The following is a 22,187-nucleotide window of genomic DNA, read 5'->3' on the forward strand; positions in this document are numbered from 1 at the left end:
CTTTTATAAAGTCCTGAAAAAAAGGGAAAAATGAGTCAACCTAGAATTCTAAACCCAGTGAAAATAACTTTTAAAGAGAAAGGCAAAGTACAAACTTTAGAAGAAACATAAGAGCTGACAGAATTCATCCTAAGCAGACCTGCATGGTAAGAAATATTAAATGAAGTCCTTCGAACAGAAAGAAAATAGTATTACATGGAAATATGGATCTATAGGGAGGAATAAATTGCTCCAGACCTGAACATGCGGGATTAGGCCCCAATTCCCAACACTGTTGCATTCGGGATTGTATTAGTCTGTTTTCACACTTCTGATAAAGACATACCAAAGACTGGATAACTTATTTATTTATTTATTTTTTTAAAAAGAGGTTTAATGGACTCACGGTTCCACCTAGCTGGGGAGGCCCCACAATCATGGTGGAAGGCTATAGGCACATCTTACATGGCAGCAGGCAAGAGAGAATGAGAACCAAGTGAAAGGAGTATCCCCTTATAAAAGCATTCAGATCTTGTGAGACTTATTCACAATCATGAGAACAATATGGGGGAAACTGCCCCCTTAATTCAATTATCTTTTACCAGGTCCCTCCCATAACATGTAGGAATTATGGGAACTACAATTCAAAATGAGATTTGGGTTGGGAAACAGCCATATCATATTAGGGTTAAGTTTTCCACATAGAAATTTTGGGAGATACATTCAGACCATAGCATTCCACCCCTAGTCCTCAAAATTCATGTCCTTATACCACACAAAATAAATTCATTCCATCTCAGTAGCCCCAAAGTCTTAACTCATTCCAGCATCAACATAACAGTCTAAAGTTTAGAGTCTCATCTTAATCAGATATGGGTGACACTCAAGGAACAATTAATCCTGAAGCAAATTTCCCTGTAAAATCAAACAGGTAGGTTTTGTCACTCTAAAACACAATGCAGGCATAAGACAAATATTTCTATTCCAAAAAAGAGAAATAGGAAAAAAGAAAGGAATAACAAGTGCCAAAAATGTCTAAGGCCCAACAAGGCATACAACATTAGATCATAAGGATGGAGAACAATCTTATTTGGTTCCATGTTCAACCTTACCGGTACACTGGAAGGGTTGGGTCTTTAAGACTTAGACATTCCTGCCCTCATGGCTTTGCTGGCACAGCCCACATTACCACTCTCACACATTTAAAACCTATGCCTCTAAGCTTTGCTAGACTGGTATTGAATACTAGTGGCTCTTGATTCTGGAGTATCCAGGTGGCCTTCTTCCCAGGGCTCTACTAGGCACTGCCATAGTGGAAAATGGGGCTGTCAGCAGCAGCTCACACTCCACAGTTCCCATGGGCATTGACCTTGTGGGGCATCTGTGGCAGCTCAATCCCTGTAGCAAGTCTCTGCCTGGGCCTTGAAGCTCTCTGAGACAGTCTTTATAAAAAGAATAAAGTTGGAAGATTCCTAACTCATTTTTAAGGCTCAGATGTAGCTGCAGTAATTAAGACAATGTGGTGTTGATGGAGGGACAGACATGTAAATCCATGAGACAGCTTAGAAAATACAAAAATAGACCCACTCAAGTCCAGCCACTGATTTTTAACAAAGATGCAAAAGCAATTCAATAGAGAGGGGAGACTCTTTTCAAGTAATGGTGTTAGAACAATTGGCCGTTCATAGCTAAGAAAGTGAACCTCACCCTGAACCTCATACTTTATATAAAAATGAATTCAAAATAGATCATAGAAATAAATGTAAAATACAGAACTACAAAACTTTTAAGAGAAGTTATAGTTGAAAATTTGTATGACATAGGGTTAGGTGAAGAGTCCTTAAACATGACACCAAAAGCAAAACCATAAAAGAAAAATAATCAACAAATTGAACTTCATCAAAAATAAAAGGTTTTGCTCTACATAAGACCGTGTTAATCAAATGACCAAACCAGCAAGAGACTAAAAGAATATAGTTTCAAATTACACATACAACAACAAAAATACAATCAAAAAGGGGTAAAAGATTTGAACAAACACTTCACCAAATAGGATACAGAGACGGGAAATAAACACATGAAAAGATTTCAGCATCTTGGTCATTAAAGAAATGTCCATTAACAATGTCCACAATAAGACACTACAATACACCTATTAGACTGACTAAAGGCAAAAATTCTGACAATACCAAATACTGATAAGAATGTAGATCTCAGGTATTTCCGGTAAGAATGTAAAATGGCACACCCCTTGGGGACGACAATGTAGCACTTTCTCATAAAGTTAAACACATACTTACCATACAACCCTGCATTCAAAATCCTACATATTTATCCTACAGCAGGGGTCAGCAAACTGTTTCCAAAAGGGCCAAAGGTAAATATTTCAGTCATTACACACCATAGAGGACTCTGTTGGAACTATTCAACTTTGCCATTGTAGAACAAAAGTACACACAGACAATATATTAAAAATTTAAAAAGCATGCTTCTATTCCAGTAAAACTTTATCAAAATGGGCAGCCAACCCACAGGCTGTTGTTTGGCAACCCCTGTACTAAATAAATGAAAATTTATGCTCACACAGAAACCTGTAAATGAATGTCCAAAACCACTTTTTAATAGCCAAAAATGTGGAAACAACCTAAATGTTTTCTTCAGTGAATAAATGAATAAACAAAGTGTGGTGTCCCTGTCCCTATGGCATTGCAGGAAGTAAGGACAGACTACTCAACCATAAACAAAATGATCTACTGATACATTCAACAATTTGGTGGATCTCAAAAGTATTACGATCAGTGAAAAAAAAGCCAATCTCAAAAGGTTACATATTGTACAATTCCACTAATATTCTCAAAATGACAAAATTATAGTGGCTACTGGGAGTTGTATTGGATAGATAGTGTGAATATGTAGTGGGTAACACAAGGGAATAAAGATGTTTCTTTGAGGTAATAGACCAGTTCTGTAGCCTGACTGTGGTGGTAGTTACATGAATCCCTAAGTGGAACAAAATTCATATAACTACATGCCAAAATAACAAGAACAATAAAAGCAGTGCACATAAAAACTGAAAAATCTGTATAAAGTCTGTAGTTTAGTTAATAATATTGTACCAAAGTCAATTTCCTACTTTCAATAATGTTCTACAGTTATATATTTTTATCATCAGGAAAGCTAAGTGAACGGTACACAGGACCTCTGTGTATTACTGTTGAAACTTTTTGTGAGTCTAAAATTATTTTAAAATGAAAAGTTAAAAAAGTAAGTTAACTGCCTAAAGTAAAAACAATGCTAATGTAACAATAAGTGTGAAGTGTATAACACATGTAGAAGGAAAATGTATGACCACAATAGCATCAGCTTAAAAGGAGAAATGAAAGTATGACACCATAAGATCTACCACAAAGTATGACACTGTGAAGTGGTATATCACTTCAAAGTAGACTGAGATAAGGTAAAGATGTATGCTCTAAACCATAAAGCAAACATAAAAATAGCATAAAGATGAGTTATAGATAACAAGATAACAAAAACGATAAAGTAGAATGATAAAAAATACTTTACCCAGAAGAAAACAGAGAGAAACAAGTAAATAAAGATGGAACAAACAGAGATAGTAGATTTTTAAACCACCATTTTTTATGTAATTGTCAATAATTACATAAAACGTAAATGGCCTAAACATCCCAATGGAAAACACAGATTGATAGACTGGGTTAAAAAAACAAGGCCCAACTATATACTTCCTAAAAGAAATCTAATCTACATAAAGAGAAAAATTATTAAAAGAAAAAGGATGAAAAATATTTCATGCAGACTTCAATCAAAAGAAAACTGGAAGAGTACTAAGAATATGTATAAAGTAGATTTTTAGGATAAATAACATCAATAGAATTAGAGGGTCATATTATAGTGAAAAACAAGTCAACTCATCAAGAGGGCATAACAAAGCTTAATGCTTTACCTAATTAACAAAGATTCAAATACATGAATTAATCTTTGATATTACTTGAAGGAGAAGTTAAACGAATTAATCTCTGATATTACTTGAAGGAGAAGTAAGACAAATACAGAGTTACAGTTCTTGATTTTAATACATTCTCAGTCACTGGTAAAAGAAGTAGACAGAAAATAAGAATATAGAAAACAGCACTATCAACCAATCTCATCTAATTGATATTTATAGAACAATACACCCAAAAATAGCAAATAAGTATTTCTTTCAAATGCATACAAAACATTTAATAAAGGTTACATTCAGTGCCATAATACAAGTTGCAATAAATTTAAAGGGATTAAAATCACATAAAGTTGTTTAACAACAATGGACCAAAAATTAAAAACCAGTAATGGCAAGATATCTGGAAGATCAAACAAAATTGAAAACAAAATTACAAACTACTGATTCAAAAGTGAAGACTAAAATGAAAAGGAAATTAGGAAATACTTTAAACTAAATGAAAATGAAAACACAACATACCAAAATGTGAAGAATGAAGTTATAGTAGCACTTGGAATGAAATTTAGATCCTAAGTTGTATATCAGAAAAAAAAAGGAGGTTTTAATTCAGTGACCTTATTTTCTGCTTCAAAGTGATAAACATGATATAAAATGTGTAAGACCTATACTTTGAAAACAACAAACAGCTGCTCAGTAATTGATGAGATCTCAATCAATATTTCTAAATTCAACACTACTGACATTTTGGATCAGATAATTTTTGGTGTGGAAGGAACCTCTGCACTTTATAGAATACTTAGCAACATCCCTGCCCTCTTCCCCTAGGAGCTGCTGGCCATGACAATCAAAAATGTCTTCAGACATTGCCAGATGACACTAGATGAGCAAAATCTCCCCTGGGTAAGAAACAATGACCTAAATAAATGCATATATTATGTTTATGGGTCAGAAGGCTCAATACGGTTAAGATGTCAATTCTGTAGATCCAATGCATAATTAAGATCCCAGCAGACTTGTTTGGAAAAATTGAGAAACTGATTCTGTACCTCATAAAAATATTGGAAACGATAGAATATCTAAAGCAAATTCAACAATTAACAAAGCTGAAGAACTTATACTACATGATTTCACCTGATTTCATGATCTATTATTAGCCTATGTAAGTAATCAAGACAAATTATGGCTGGCACAGATAGGGCAGTATAGAGTCCAAATATAGACCTATACATACATGGTCAATTGATTTTCAACAAGTGCAAGAAAAATTCAGCTAAATATTCATATAAAAAATGAACTTCAACCCATACCTTAAGCTATATACAAAAATTAACAGACTCTAAATTAAAATCTAAAACTACAGAGCTCACACATGAAAGCATAAGTCTGTAACAAGGTAGGCAAAATATATTAGAAGTGATCTCAAAGCATGATTAATAAAAGAAAAAAATTAAGTTCCTAAAAATTAAGAAATTAACTGCTTCTCCCACAAACTTGAACAAAGTATTTGCAAATTGTGTATCTGTTAAGGAATCTTTGCCCAGAGTATACTGAAGATTTCTTCAAAACTCAGTAAGACAATAAGCAACCCAATAAAAACAAATGTAAAAGATTTAGACAAACACATCACTAAAGATATATAGATAGCAAATGATATCATTAGACATTATGAAAATGCTAATTTAAAATATAAGATATGGTCACACACACACACTAGAATATCTAAAATGAAAACTCTGACGATACCAAGTATTGACAAGGATATGGAGAAACTGTAACTCACATACTGATGATGAGTATGTAAAACAGTGCAAACCCTAGGGAAAACTGTTGGGTAGTTTCTTAAGAAGTTAAATATATGCCTACCATATAACGCAACTATTCTTCTCCTACGTATTATTCAAATAAAACATATGTCCATACAAAGATTTAAATGTTCATAGCAGCTTTATTATAGTTCAAAACTGGAAGCAACCCAAATGTCCACCAACTGGTGAATGCGTGAACAAATTGGGTTACACCCATAAAATGGGACATCACTAAGCAGGAAAAAAAAGAATAAATTATTAAATCCTACTACAACATGGAGGAATTGCAAAACAATTATGGTGAATAAAAGAAACCAGACCAAAAAAAGAAGTACATACTGTATGGTTAAATGTATGGAAAATGTAAACCCATCTCTAATGACAGAAATGTAATCAGTGATTTTCTGGGGACTGAGTGAAGAGCCAGTAGAGAAGGAGACAGGAATTAAATGGGTACAAAAAAATTGGGGCAGATTGAGGATTTATCATCTTGATTATCATGACAGTTTCATGGGTATGCACACATTTTAAAATTTATCCAGTTGTATACTTTCTATATGTACATAAGTTAATTGTATCATAATAAAGCTGTTAAAAATTAAAACATACGGCTGGGCATGGTGGCTCATGCCTGTAATCCCAGCAGTTTGGGAGGCCGAGGTGGGTGGATCACGAGGTCAAGGTATCGAGACCATCCTGGTCAACATGGTGAAACCCTGTCTCTACTGAAAATACAAAAAATTAGCTGGGCATGGTGGCTTGTGCCTGTAATCCCAGCTACTTAGGAGGCTGAGGCAGGAGAATTGCCTGAACCCAGGAGGTGGAGGTTGCAGTGAGCCGAGATCGCACCATTGCACTCCAGCCTGGGTAACAAGAGTGAAACTCCGTCTCAAAAAAAAAGAAAAAAAAAAAAATTAAAACATATCCACAAAATGATTTAGACATGAATGTATATAGCTGTTTTATTCACATTAGCCCACAACTTGAAATCACTAGATATTCATCAAAAAGTAAATGTGGTATAACTGTACAATGGAATACTACTCAGCAATGAAAGGAATGAAATACTGATATACAACACATAATGAGACATCTCAAAAATGTTATACTTTGCAAATAAAGTTATGAGCAAGTGTACACACTGCATAGTTCCATTCATATGAAATTCTAAAACATGTAAAGCTAACCTATAATGATAGAATGTAGTTCAATGGGTGCCTGGGGCCTTGAGAATAGGTAGGGTTGGGAGAAGAAAATTGGTAGTTGGGGGTTGACTGCAAACAGGGTTGAAAGTGTGTTCCTGAGTATTAAAAACTGTATACTCACCATAGGTACATTTGATTGTTTGTAAATTATCCCTAAACAAATTTTTTAAAAAACTGATTTGGCATTCATAAAACATAGATCTGAATTCTACTCTGGCTAGCTTACTACCTCTGTTTTCCTTAGCAACTTATACTTTCAGCATCTATTGTCTCATGTATAAACAGTGACATTGCCAAGTGTACTTGATGATGTATGAGATTGCATGCTGAAGTAGATTAGCTTAAAATAAGCAAATACGAATATTATTAATATGAAATGTCCTTTTACAACATAGTTTTTACATGCTACTTTCTAATTCTGTTTTTTTTGTTTGTTTGTTTGTTTTTTTAGACAAGGTTTCATTCTCTCACTGTCACCCAGGCTGGACAGGCTAGAGTGCATTAGCACAATCTTAGCTTAGCTCACTGCGGCCTCAAACTCCTCAGCTCAAGTGAATCTCCCACCTCAACCTTCCAAGTAGCTGGGACTACAGGCATGTCCCAACATGCCCAGCTGATTTACTTTTTCCTTTTTTGCAGAGACAAGGGTCCCACTACACTTTCCAGGCTGGTCTCAAACTCCTGGCCTCAAGTGATCCTCCCACATTGGCTTTCCAAAGTGCTGGGATTACAGATATGAGCTAGCATGCCATGCCTACTTCTGCTCTGTTCTTATGCTAATTGTTTCTTTACTGAACAACAAAAAAAAAATTAACATATAATGACTTTTAAATATCAAAGAAAACATTTTAAATAAAAGCAGAAAAATATGAAGCAAAAAAGAATATGGGTCCTCAAACAAAAAATAATATAACTAAACACTGATACTTTTTGTTTTCAAAGTAATTCTAAAATGTAATGTATGCTTTAGTTAGAAAATGTATACTTTTAATGGGATTTCTTCACCATTTACATTACTTAGTTCCCACATTCCAAAAAGATAACAAAATTATATGCTGTTTAATATCAAAACGGCACATTTACAAAAATACTTTTATCATTAAAATAAAGAATACTACGATTTCCTTTTTGAGCATTCCAACAACACATCTGCAACCCATATTCCCACAAACCTGAAAATCATTACTATTTTTGACAAAATCTTTGGCAGAATACACAATAAATGCTACAATTCTGATATTTCATCTGGAAATGGCTCTTTAAATTCAGAGTCCCTTAAACCACAGGAATACATGGCAATAATACAGGATTTTGGACTGCTGTTTTTAAAAAGAACTTTGGATTTTTTTTGGCTAACTGGTTTCACTTCATTTTCATATGTCTGAGAAATGTCAGTTAAATAATGTGGGAAGGCTGTCAGAACTTAGAATGGATTTTCCACTAAAAAGTAATAAAAGTTATAAAATATAGTAAGGTACATTGTAGGATATACCTTACTTTATGTTGTAACATTTCTTAAATTGAAATATGACTGAAACCCTTATTGTAATGAAATACTAAAGAAATACCCTTGCAACAAAAAAAGCAAAGCCTGAATGATGTTTCAATTTTCCCTGACTGTTAAATTCATAGATTGCTAGTTGACCCTCAATATCCATCTTCCAGTTTTTACACAGTAATGAAAACTTTGGTGCACAGGACACAGCTGAAGATCACATTTCACAGATTCCCTTGCAGCTAGATGAAGCCATGTGACTACATTCTGGCCAGTGGGACGTAAGAAAAGGAATGTATCAAATTTGGGAGTGATCGTCTTAAAGAAAAAGCACATACTATTTCCTGTCTCTTTAACTAGGTTCTGGTGCCTGAAGGGTTAACATAATTGTAAAACTAGAGAATTCATCTTGGAATAAAAACTACCTGTTTTTATGAAATAAAAAATACCTGTTAAAAATTACAAAGTAGACATTTGGGCACACTAGCTCATGCCTATAATCTCAGTGCGGTGCTTTGTGAGACTGAGGTAGGAGGTTCTCTTTCAGTGTAAGTGTCAGAGGTGACAGTGGGCTATGATCACACTACTGCATACCAGACTAGGCAAAAAAGTGAGATGCTGTCTTAATTAAAAAAAAAAAAAAAAAAAAAAGGCAAAATGATCAAAGAAGCCTGGGTCTCCAATATCATAAAGCCATCATATTAGCCCAGGATTGCCTATCTGGATTGTTATATCACAGAAAAACAAACCTCTATGCTATTTAAGTAGCAGGGGAAATGAGGGTAAAGAAAGAGAAGTAGACTTTGCATTAATTGTACTACAGACTTAAAGCAAATTCTAGGGTTTTAGATATTCACTATATACATATGTGTGTGTGTGTGCACATGTGGAGATGTATACACACACACACACACACACACACACACACGTATTAAATCATGTTCACTTTTTCTTCAAACATCGTGGCTTCCTTCACTGGGAAACAATGAGAACACATGGACACAGGGAGAGGAACAACGCACACTAGGGCCTGTCAGCAGGGGCAGGCAGGGGAAGAGCATCTGGAAAAACAGCTACTGCAAGCTGGGCTTACTACCTAGGTGAGGGGTTGATAAGTGCAGCAAACCACCATGGCACACGTTTACCTATGTAACAAACCTGCACGTCCTGCACATGTATCCCAGAACATAAATAAAATAAAATTTTTAAAAAACACATATCTTTAAAGCCAAAAGTTTACATATACATACATACATACGCATGTGTGTGTGTGTGTGTGTATATATATATATATATATATATATGTGTGTGTAGCGCTACAATATGTTAGCTGATCTGGAATTAATCTAAGAAATCACTTTAAAATTTTACAAATGAAAAAACAGAATCATAAGGAAATTAAAGTTAAATGATTAGTCCAAGGTTTTTCTTATCAAAAATAATTGTTCTTCTTTGTCATAAATGAAATTTTTTTCTAAAGAAACAAGAGTGAGATATGAAAGCAAAAAAAGAAGATGAACGCATTATTCATTAAGATGCACTGTTAGCATGACAAAGTCTGTATGGCAAAATCAGGATAAACTGTTAAAGGTAGACAGAAAACAGTGACCTAAAGCACACAAATGATCTCTTGGGTGAGTGAGAGTCCTTGCGCTAAAGAGTTGAGGAGTTCCAAATGCTGGCACTACAGTATGCTTTCAACCAGAACAATCTACTGTCAAATGAAGAGAACTAAGGCAGGAAGAATCATATGGATTCACACTCTATGGAGAAAAGGAGTTAGTGTGTAGCTGGTCATCTAACATTTATTCAAGTGAGAGTAAAGCTAAAATAAAAGGATCTATGTTATCTATAAAGGAAAGCAAATTAAAACCTAAGAGAAGTTTTGGAAGGATGAGCTCAAAAGCAATTACATGAAAATCGTAGACCCACTCCTCCCAAAACATGAGTATAAACACTGACAAACAAGTTACAAGTTTAAAATATTTCACTGCACTAGAAGTTGGTCATTCTGGCCGGGCATGGTGGCTCACACCTGTAATCTCAGTATTTTGGGAGGCAGAGGTGGGCAAATCACTTGAGGTCAGGAGTTTGAGACCAGCCTGGCCAACATAGCAAAATCCCACCTCTAATAAAAATACAAAAATTAGCCAGGCATGGTGGCATGCACCTGTAATACCAGATATTCAGGAGGCTGAGACAGGAGAATCATTTGAACTTGAGAGGTGAAGGTTGTAGTGAGCTCAGATTGCACCATTGTACTCCAGCCTGGGAGACAGAGTTAAGACTCCATCTCAAAAAAAAAAAAAAAAATTGGCAATTCTTTCACTCAGACAAAACATAAGATAGTATTTTCAAAGTATCAGGTATTTCTGAATACTGAAATAGTAGTTAATTCTCATAAGAAAAAAAGAAAATTTGTTATTATGTAAATTTCAAACAATTCTTACGTAAGTTAGATATTCAAAATGTTCGAATTGTACAGTGAACACACAACTAGACAGAAAATTTCTTGAACTGGGCCAGGTGTGTTGGCTCATGCCTGTAATCCAAGCACTTTGAGAGGCTGAGGCGGGTAGATCACCTGAGGTTGGGAGTTCGAGACTAGCCTGATCAACATGGAGAAACCCCGTCTCTACCAAAACTACAAATTTTGCCTCGCATGGTGGCGCATGCCTGCAATCCCATCTACTCAGGAGGCTGAGGCAGAAGAATCACTTGAACCCAGGAGGCGGAGGTTGCAGTGAGCCAAGATTGCGCCATTGCACTCCAGCCTGTACAACAAGAGTGAAACTCTGTCTTCAAAAAAAAAAAAAAAAAAATTGTTGAACTGATGAATAAATGCGTAAAAACCCTGACTCTCAGAGGTGTGCATCTGGGAGCAAGTGTACTTAGAACTCATAAAGTACTCTTTGTCACAGAGAAGCAATCTTACATGAAGAAACAATAGAATTCACTTTTTGAGTTGAATCTATGTTCATTCCTTTTCTTTCTTCTAAGTTTAGGAGGTCATTTTTGGCAACAATCAGATGTCTGTGTCATCAAGAAAAGAATTGCAAACTCCTTCTCAATTTTTAGGTCGTCTGAGCAGAATTAGCTTTAAAAAAGTATTCTATCTGCCATGTTTCCAATTGTCGGAAGATTTTTTTTGCCAGCAGACAGATTTACAAGAGATTGTCACTCTGAAATCAGTTTGCAGAAGCACATCCTGAATACTGGAAGATTCCCATGACATGTTGGCCAAATGAACTGGTGATCTCTCAGCTGGATCCATCCGTAAGTCTGATGACAGCACTGAAAGTTTTACCTCATTTAAATATCCAAAATATCTCTCAAGTAAGCCAAGCCATGAATAAACTCCTCCTTGTCAAACTGTTCTGAAAATAGCCATTTCTTTCTCATAAACAAATAAATAAACGAATAAATAAGGAGACAGCTATTTAGACTGCAATGTAGTGCTTTAAGACATTCTGTAGAGAACCAGCACACGTTTTGCATTGCTGGTAATCTTTTAGGCTGTTTGCATTTCTCGCGAATACTTGTTGAAAAGGTAGTACCTGTAGTTCAAGATGCAGGCTCTGATACAGTTGTTTACTTTCAGGGTGGTAAGGAAAAATCTGTCAGGATTATTATCAGTTTTTCATGCCGATATATGCCAAATCAATTGTAAAAAGACACGAATCAAGAGGAATTAAAGTTCCTTCTTCACAGAAGCAGCAAAACCAGATGTGTTGCCAGCCATGGCAAGTACTCCATTCAGGCTAATACGGTTTGGCTGTGTCTCTACCCAAATCTCATCTTGAATTGTAGCTCCCATAATTCCCACATGTTATAAGAGAAACAAAGTGGGAGGGATTGAATCATGGGGGTGGGTCTTTCCCGTGCTGTTCTCACGATAGTGAGTAAGTCTCATGAGATCTAATGGTTTTATAAAGGGGAATTTCCCTGCACATGCTCTCTTGCCTGCCACCGAGTAAGATGTAACTTTGTTCCTCCTTCTCTTTCTGTCATGATTGTGAGGCCTCCCCAGCCATGTGGAAATGTGAATCAATTAAACCTTCTTCCTTTATAAATTACTTAACCTCATGTATGTCTTTATTTGCAACATGAGAACAGACTAATACAACAAACTGGTACTGATAGACTGGAGTGCTACTGAAAGGGTGCCCCAAAATATGAAAGCGACTTTGGAACTGGGTAACAGGCAGAAGCTGGAACAGTTTGGAGGGCTCAAAAGAAGACAAGAAAATGTGGGAAAGTTTGGAACTTCCTAGAGACTTGGAAGGCTTAGAAGATAGGAAGATGTGAAAAAGTCTGGCATTTCCTAGACTTGCTGAATGGCTTGGAACAACAAAGTACAGGCTGAGGTCGTCTCAGATGGAGATGAGGAACTTGATGAGAACTAGAGTAAAGGTCATTCTTGCTGTGCAAAGAGACTGGCAGCATTTTGCCCCTTCCCCAGAGATCTGTGGAACTTTCAGCTTAAGAGAAATGATTTAGGGTAGCTGGCAAAAGGAACTGCTAAGCAGCAAAGCATTTAAGAGGAAGCAGAGCATAAAAGTTTAGAAAATTTGCAGCCTAACAATGCAATAGAAAAGAAAAATCTATTTTCTAGGGAAAAATTCAACTCTACTGCATAAATTTGCATAAGTAATGAAGAGCCAAATGTTAATCACCAAGACAATGGGGAAAATGTCTCCAGGGCATGTCAGAGATGTTCACAGCAGTCCCTCCCATTATAGGCTCCAGAGGCCTAGGAGGAAAAAATAGTTTCCTGGGCCAGGTCCAGGCTCCTCATGCTGTGTGCAGCCTAGGAACTTCATGCCCTCCTCCAAGCACGCACCAAGCTCCAACAGTGCCTTAGCTCCAGCTGTGGCTAAAAAGGGCAAAGGTACAGATCAGGCCATGCTTCACAGGGTACAAGTCCCAAATCTTGGCAGCTTCCATGTGGTGTTCAGCCTACAGTTACACAGAAGTCAAGAACTGAGGTTTAGGAACATCCGCCTAGATTTCAGAAGATATATGGAAATGCCTGGATGTCCAGGCAGAAGTTTGCTGCAGGGACAGGGCCCTCATGAAAATCCTCTGCTAGGACAGTACAGATGGGAAATGTCAGGTTAGAGCCTCTACACAGAGTCCCCACTGGGGCACTGCCTAGTGAAGCTGTGAGAAGAAGGCCACTGTCCTGCAGACCCCAGAATGTTAGATTCACCCACAGCTTGCACCATGCCCTGGAAAAGCCACAGGCACTCAATGCCAGCCCATGAAAGCAGCCAGGAGGTGAGCTATACCCTGCAAAGCCATAGGGGTGGATCTGTTCAAGGTTGTGAGAGCCCACTCCTTGTTTCAGCATCACCTGGATGTGAAATATGGAATCAAAGGAATCACTTTGGAACTTTAAGGTTTCATGACTGCCCTATTGGATTTTGTACTTGCATAAGGCCTAAAGCCTCTTTGGCCAATTTCTTCCAATTGTAATGGGTATATTTAACTAATGCCTGTACTCCCATTGTATCTGGTAAATAACTAACTTCCTTTTGATATTACAAGCTCAAAGGTAGAAGGGTCTTGCCTTGTCTCAAATGAGACTTTGGACTGTAGATCTCTGAGTTAATGGTGAAATGAGTTAAAACTCTGGAGAACTGCTGTGAAGGAATGATTGGTTTTGAAATGTGAGGACCTGAGATTTGGGAGGGGCTGGAGCAGAATGATATGGTTTGGCTGTCTCTCCACCCAAATCTCATCTTGAATTGTAGCTCTCATAATTCTCAAGTGTTATGAGAGGGACCCAGTGGGAGGTAACTGAATCATGAGGGTGGGTCTTTCCTGTGTTGTTCTCATAATAGTAAGTCAGTCTCATGAGAGCTAATGATTTTACAAAGAGGAGTTCCCTCGCACATGCGCTCTTACTTGCCACCATGTAAGACATAACTTTGCTCCTCTTTCATTTGCACCATGGCCTTCCCAGTCATGTGGAACTGTGAGTCAATTATTAATTTCTTTCCTTTATAAATTACCCAGCCTCCGGATGTCTTTATTAGCAGTTGAGAACAGATTAATACACATGCCAACTGTACCAAGCCCCATCTTTTACCGTGTCAAAAATATCAAAAGTCTTTCAGCCTTCCAAAATGTACTTCACTAATTTGGAATTTATTCTGTATCAGTATGTATAAAATAGATAAAAACTAGAAAATGGCTGCATAAAATAATGCTAGTTGTTACATGCAAATTATTTCATGAGTGGGAAATGCTTTAAAAGAATTTCCTAAACTCGAGCTCTAAAACAAATTCTCAATAGCTATCTGTTAACTTAATGTAGCAAATATTTCCTTCCTTCTCCTTCAGAAATGTCAGATATGACTGATAAACCGCTGTTTAAAAAAAAAATTCAGTATCTAATCAACTTAGGTAAAATATACAAATAATTAGTACAAGACTTTAATAAATAAACCACCTGCCTTGATCTGAGTTGGTGCAGGAACTGAGCAGAATAAATAGCAGATACTCTTGACTGCAAAGCAAAGCTTTGGAAAGCTTAGGCTGTAAGTTATTTCTATTTTAATATTTTTAAATCGGACTATACAAATAAAGCATCCTTAATCCTTACTATATATTTTTTAATTTCTTTTTTTTTTTTTTTTTTGAGACGGAGTTTCGCTCCTTACCCAGGCTGGAGTGCAATGGCGCGATCTCGGCTCACCGCAACCTCCGCCTCCTGGGTTCAGGTAATTCTCCTGCCTCAGCCTCCTGAGTAGCTGGGATTACAGGCACACGCCACCATGCCCAGCTGATTTTTTGTATTTTTAGTAGAGATGGGGTTTCACCATGTCGACCAGGATGGTCTCGAACTCTCGACCTCGTGATCCACCCGCCTTGGCCTCCCAAAGTGCTGGGATTACAGGCTTGAGCCACCGCGCCCGGCCATTTTTAAATTTCAAACACACTCTAATAAAGTAGGAAGTAAGTCACAATTATTCAACATTTAAAGATTATTTTCTTCCAGTATTTCCCAAAACTTTTTTTCAATAAGACCTTGTCACAATGGCCTAAAACTTCTAATCCCATCTTTTTCAAGATTACTGTTTTGTATAATTAACTCTATAATACTTTAAATATTAAAATATCAGAGCATTAAAAACTAAGTACATTTCCAATAATTTTATTTTTATTCATTAATATGAAGTATTTAATGATTTTAGCTTTGAAGCATTCTTCCAATTCAGAAACCAAGTACTTTTGAAGCTTTGGTTTCTGAAGTGTTCTGGGAATAAAATGATAGTTACTTAAATATTAAATATAATTCCTCGAAGAATGCTCTAACATTTTACTGTGTAACATTTTGGAAAGTTTTACTTACTGAAACATCTTTCAGGTTTTTCTCAAAGAAGAAATGACAAGTTTCTTTGGAAAAATCATACTTGTATACATCAGCTGGTCCTGCTCCTGAAACCAATGCTTTTCTCAGTTCACCAACATATTTCCCTTTGTCCATTGCCATGTCATCAGCTTCTTCAGAAATCTCTGATTCAGAAACTATGGAAAATATTAACAAAAGTTTTTGAAATGTAAAGTAAATGACTACACATAAGAAAATACTAGTTTACCTGTTAGTACTAATTTATCACATGTAACAGAAATTTAAACAAAAAGTAAAATCAATCTGTACACTACAAATTTTGAACTCAAATTATTCCTTTTTGCTGAACAAGCAATTTTTGACAAATGCATTTAGATTCACATCTCATGTGAAAAGCATTAAGGCCTTGACATTCTTTCTCTATTCTCAGATGAAACGCCTTGTAAATTATTACAGAAACTCCCACTCTGTGTACCTGCTCTTAAGTCAAAGCCAGATAATTTCCTATAATGAATAATAAGCTCAATATTTGATAACATTTTTCTTCCTTGCCTCAAAGATTCAATAGTCTATAGTCTATTTCTCACTTTTATGGGTAGACTAAATCAAAAGCAAAAGTGGAGGTCATTATTCTCACGTCATATGCCAACTATAGAAACTATGGATGAAAGGAAATGATAAGGAAAGAAAGGGAAGGAAACAAAAATGTACTGAGCATCTCCTCTGCAACACATACTATAATAGTGATCTGGCTTCCAACTCTCTTATCTAGGTATCTTTAAAGCTGATGTTTTATCCATCATTTAGTTTTTCATTTCAAAAATTGTATTTTCAATTCTAGATATTATCTTGGTTCCTTTTTCATTATATCTTGTTCTTACCCCACCCTTCTTTTAAATATTTAAATAAATGTATTTTAAGATCTCTTTCATTTCTGTATTTATGTGTGGTTCCTGGGGTATAAATTCTGTTTCTTCTATCTGTGGAAAAATTCTTGTTCTACTTGTTTTCCTTTCATGCTTTGTAATATTTGAGTATGGCTCACCTTTAGCCCAAGTGGCAAGTGCTCTGAGAAGAAGCGGTCTTAAAAGAGGGTTGCTGGTTTGCCTTTCTGGGGGTCATTAAAAGTTTCATCCATTCTGGACTAGTTTTGAAAGTTTATTTCTCACCTTGATTTTTACACTTGAGGCAAAGTGTTCCATTTTAAACCTTGCATCCACACATAATTCAGGTTTGGGGTTCTGATTTTTCTTGAGACTTTTATTCAATTATACTCCTCAGGGATTGTTCTATTTGTATGCTGCATCCCCAGGCCAGAGAGTAGTAGTATTTTTAAAGATGATTTTATTAACAGCATGTATTTTCCTGGTTCCGTTCTTTATACTGAGAGCTCAACTCCAATTCCCTTAAGAGGTCTGAAGCCTCAACATTCCACCTCACTCAAACATTATACTCACTGTCATCTACATGTATATCTAGTTCAGATAGTTCATGAATCTACAGTTAAGCTTTAATTTCCATCAACTACTCTGGTTTTAAAATACCTCTTCAAACATGGCATCTGAGGATTTCCCTTTGTTACACTCAAAAGTGCCAACTGGTCTGCATATTGGTTTGTTTTTAAAACTACGAGATTCAATCTTGTTTTTGTTGGAATGTGTGTGTGGTTGGGTGGTTTCCTGTGTTAATTTAGGCTATCACAGCAATAATAAAAGTCCCATTATGGTTGTTTAATTTCATACTTAAGCATTACACTCATCGATTTAAATTCCTCATAACACTGAAAGACAGATATTATTTTCATTTTGCAAATGAGAGAGCTGAGGCTCAGAGAGATCAAGTAATGGTCTAGGGACAGGTAGTAGGTAACTGGTGAAGCTGTTGTTTTAGTTTGAGGTGAAGCAGAGATATGAAATACTGGATAAATAATTTCTATTGATGTTTTGAAAAACAACATTAATATAAAATATTACAGAATATAAGAAAATCTTGATTAAAGAATCCCTAAAAAGGAAGGCACATTTTCAGACTCTTGGTCTGTATGTTATCAAGTGTCTGGAAGATCCATGACAGTCAATGAAAAAGGGAGGCTTGAAAGGTACCAATATATTTTATATGATCGATTTTTGATAACAGGTTTTGATAACAAAATATGATGATCATACTTCACACAACCTTTGAAAAGAGGTAAGAATAAAAAGAGCTTATATTCATGTATTATTTTAACAGCTTTTAAAACACTTTTACATTTTCTCTGTTGGAAGTGGGCACATTTAATATGATGATCACTATCAAAACTACTGACCTTTCAAATGCCCTCATACCTGTCCTAAAGAAACAAAACTAAGAAGATAAATGCTTCCTATATAAGAAATAAATTCATAGTTTCTGTTTGGATTGTGTTAAAAAATAACTACCTAACTTTAACTCACTAATGCCTGTAGGAAGAACAATTATTTCACAGAGAAATAGGAAATAAATTTGTAGATGCCATCTTTACTGCAGCTACAGAAAAACCTAAAGAAAACACAAAAGAAAATAGAGAACATATACTTAAAAAACATCTAGTTGAAAGTATTCTAAATTTCACTGAAACAAAGATACATGTCTGAAAATATGTAATCATTCATTCATTCATTCATTCACTCTATGGAACTCAAATTCGAGTACTAATATCTTAGATAACATTTTAGGTATCTTGTCAGTTATCATCCTAGATATCCTATTTTCCTTATCATCAGGTATCTTTCCTTATCATTTAGGTATCTTGTCAGTTATCATCCTAGATATCCTATTTTCCTTATCATCAGGTATCTTTCCTTATCATTTAGGTATCTTGTCAGTTATCATCCTAGATATCCTATTTTCCTTATCAGTTATCATCCTAGATATCTTATTTTCCTTCCCCAATGAATGCTATGCAGATTATTATGGAATATCTAATTTTTGAAAAAAAAAAAAAAAAAAGAAAGAAAATTAACTATATAAAACAGGTATTTGTTCAAAAAATGTACTTGAAAATTTCCTATAAAAGTGAATGTGGAAATCTAACTGACTACATAGGGCTTCAATCCTGAAAAATAGCCTGGTCGCCAGTTTTGAATTCTGTACTAAGAACATCTGGAAAAAGTACAGCTGTAAGCATTCAATGCTCTAAAACTTCAGTTACCAAGAATAAAGGCAATGGAAATAATAAAATTTAGCAAGAATGCAGCTGAACCACATAATAAGGCATAAAGCATGAGCAGGCCAACATGACCAAAAAACAAGGAACCATTCTCAGACTGGTAGGAGTCAGTCTGAAAATCACTTCAACGCTGAAAAGCATCACTTTCATACTGTTTATAGATAGATGAAAATGTAAATGAGGAAAATTTTTTTTCTTTCAGATACTTATATGTAACTAACTAAAAGCCTGCACACATCCTAAGCTTGTGCTGAAGCTCAGAAGCATACAGTCTTATCATACCATTAAGATTCTAGTTAGTATTGCATCATAAACCCATTTCACTGTTTGATTTGCTAAAATTCTCTTTCCACTGTGTTCTGTCACTATTTCCATATAGATTAAAAAATATTTACTTTTAAGATAATTGTAAGTGGAGTGGATAATAAAACAATTAGTAAAGTTTAATTTACTCTTTAATAAACTTCAAACTATTCCACAGATGGGTGATATAAGTTTCCTACTGCCAATAGGAATTCTTTTGAAAGTCACAGTTATTTATCATTAACCCACTTTGTGACTTAACCCTGTGATATAACCCCTGTAACATTGATGTGATGATAGACCACATGATAATTAGATAATTGGACCTCAAAAACATTCATTAGATAAAACATTGCTAATGGAAATCAGTGAGTCTAGTGTGGGGGAGATTAAAAGGAAGCTCACATCCTTTTAATTTCACTCAAATGAAAAGAGAAAAAAAATTGTCCAAACTGAAGGCTGCAGCAATCAAAATGTTGAACAAAAAAACAGGATGAGGTATAGAAAGGAAATCCATTTTCATGTTTCAGTTATTTAATTGTTTCAATGTCCTTAATGATGTTACTGTCTACATGTAAAGTACCAGATCACATTTATGGAATAAGCCTTAACTAAACATGGGCATAGTGTTATATTACTTGATTTCCTATTTTATCCCTGATACATAAACAAGAAAATAGAAATGAATGAAGGCATAAACCATGTGAGAGATTTAAAACATTATTAGATATTTTTGAAAATAAAATGACCATATAGTACACTATAAAATTTTCCATTTGCAGGTTTGGTACAGGAAGCCGAAATGTTAACAATCCACCAAGGAATAGATAGGTTTAATATCACATTTTTGTCACATTAAATTCCATCAGCTAAAAAATAAATGGTAGAATATACCTCATTTATGATAAATGTCAACAATAAATATAAAACTGGAGTTTTCATTTAAAAACATGCTAACTCTAAAATGAACAATTTATTTTCTTTCTTCCCAGACCACTTCTATATATTTGAGGCATCCTTTCATTCTTTCAATCAAAAAAGTATTCATTGAGAATGTATTTCATAGGTACTGGTATAGACAACTGCATAGAGTGTTGACAAATCAAATGTGTCTCTTATCCTCAATATATATCTGTATAGTATAGCAAAACAATAATTCATGTTAATAATATTAAGAATGATGCCAGCACAATTTGTGTGATGTGAATGAAATATATATAAAGGTAAGGTTAAATTTCTGGTTAAATGAAGGGATAAGATTTAATTGGAGTGCCCTCCCCCGCCCCCCGCAATACTTAATGATAAAGTATTTCAAATAACATATCATCATTGCTTTTTGTCTTGGTGAATAGGGCTTATGGACTAGATTAGAATTCAGTCTCATCCTTTGATAATTAAGGCTCCTGAAACACCTTAAGGTCATCTGTCTGACAATAACTTATTATACAGAATATACCATTTGCCAATTAGAAATATGTAAGTTATAAATACAGTATTTCTTACATACAAGCAACCACTCCCCTAGGACTTGCTTCTGAGCTCTGTTGTTAGAACTGCTCTTCTCTCCCAGATGACCAGCATTAATCTATTACCCTGGTCTTTAGCCTTATACACCATCTTCACCCTAAAACAAGAAATACTGTCTTCTGGATAGTCTCTCTCTGAAATACATAAAACAAAGCTAACAAATATTCTACTCCTGAACTGCAACAACAAATCAACAACTGATTTCTCTGAGAGAGAAATGTATAGCTTAAACAGGTATCATAATAACTATCACAAAGATTAACCCTGAAAGTTCTTCATTTTACCGGAATCCCTATACCAACATTACTTGTTCTGTGTCAGAAAAGACCAAGTTTTTTTTTTGAGACGGAGTCCCGCTCTGTAGCCCAGGCTGGAGTACAGTGGGTCACGTCGGCTCACTGCAACCTACACCTTCCAGGTCCCATTCAAGCAATTCTCCTGCCTCAGCCTCCCGAGTAGCTGGGACTGCAGGCACATGCCACCATGAAACAACTAATTTTTGTATGTTTAGTAGAGACGGGTTTCACCATGTTGGCCAGGCTGGTCCTGACCTCATGATCCACCCACCTTAGCCTCCCAAAGTGCTGGGATTACAGGCATGAGCCACCGCACCCTGCCCAAAAAAAAACAATTTTTTTAAATTCTGTAAGTATAAATTCAATCTGACTGTTGTATAACAAAACTCATAATGCTCAAGAAAGAAATGAAATTTTACAATGTATTGCAATTTTAAAGATGATATAATAATCACGGTAACAAATTCGAGATAAATATTTCTAAAGTTAACAGAAGATAAAAATAGTATGTAAATTAACATGAAAAAATTATCTTACAGAAAATATTATTCATAACATAACTCTAGAAATGACTTTTGCATAATTATAAAGAGTTCTTTAAATTTTTCAATAAGGTACTTTAGAAGAGTATTAAAATTTCCTATACAAGGAAAAAATAATTCTAAATATTTTACTTTATATCCACCATGTTCCATATATGATTTGAGAGTCATCAGCATTTTAAAAATATTATGACCAGACTTAAAAAATGTATTTCCTAAAATCTTAACTAAGATCCAAATATGGGTGTGAACCTTGCATTACAAAATTTTAGGCTCTGGCCCTGTTTTCTTACAAATGTAATACATATTCATTCAGATAAATAAATAAATACCCACCACTACACCATTGCCCCAAGGCAACACAAAGGCATTTACCTAATCAATCTCCTACCTCTGACCCTGAGTCCTTCCTGAGGTCATAAGAAAAGACATATTTAGAAGGTACTACTTATATTTTCTATAAAGGGATCATTTAAAAACTCTGAACAAGTCCAAGTTACTAAGATTCAAATGGTAACCAGAAT

General features: G+C 35.2%; 1 protein-coding gene across 6 annotated transcripts in view; it reads right to left on the reverse strand.

Moving 5' to 3' along the window:
* The window catches only part of XRCC4 (X-ray repair cross complementing 4), a 268,691-nt gene that overhangs the window by 218,910 nt on the left and 27,594 nt on the right, over positions 1 to 22,187 (reverse strand). For all 6 annotated transcript variants that reach the window (XM_003920785.4, XM_074384107.1, XM_074384100.1 and 3 more), the window contains one exon: positions 15,809 to 15,984. In XM_003920785.4, coding sequence (XP_003920834.1) covers positions 15,809 to 15,984 — 176 coding nt within the window. The remainder of the gene's footprint in view (positions 1 to 15,808; positions 15,985 to 22,187) is intronic.

The sequence above is a fragment of the Saimiri boliviensis genome, chromosome 1 (assembly GCF_048565385.1).
Source record: "Saimiri boliviensis isolate mSaiBol1 chromosome 1, mSaiBol1.pri, whole genome shotgun sequence".
Taxonomy (NCBI): Eukaryota; Metazoa; Chordata; class Mammalia; order Primates; family Cebidae; genus Saimiri; species Saimiri boliviensis.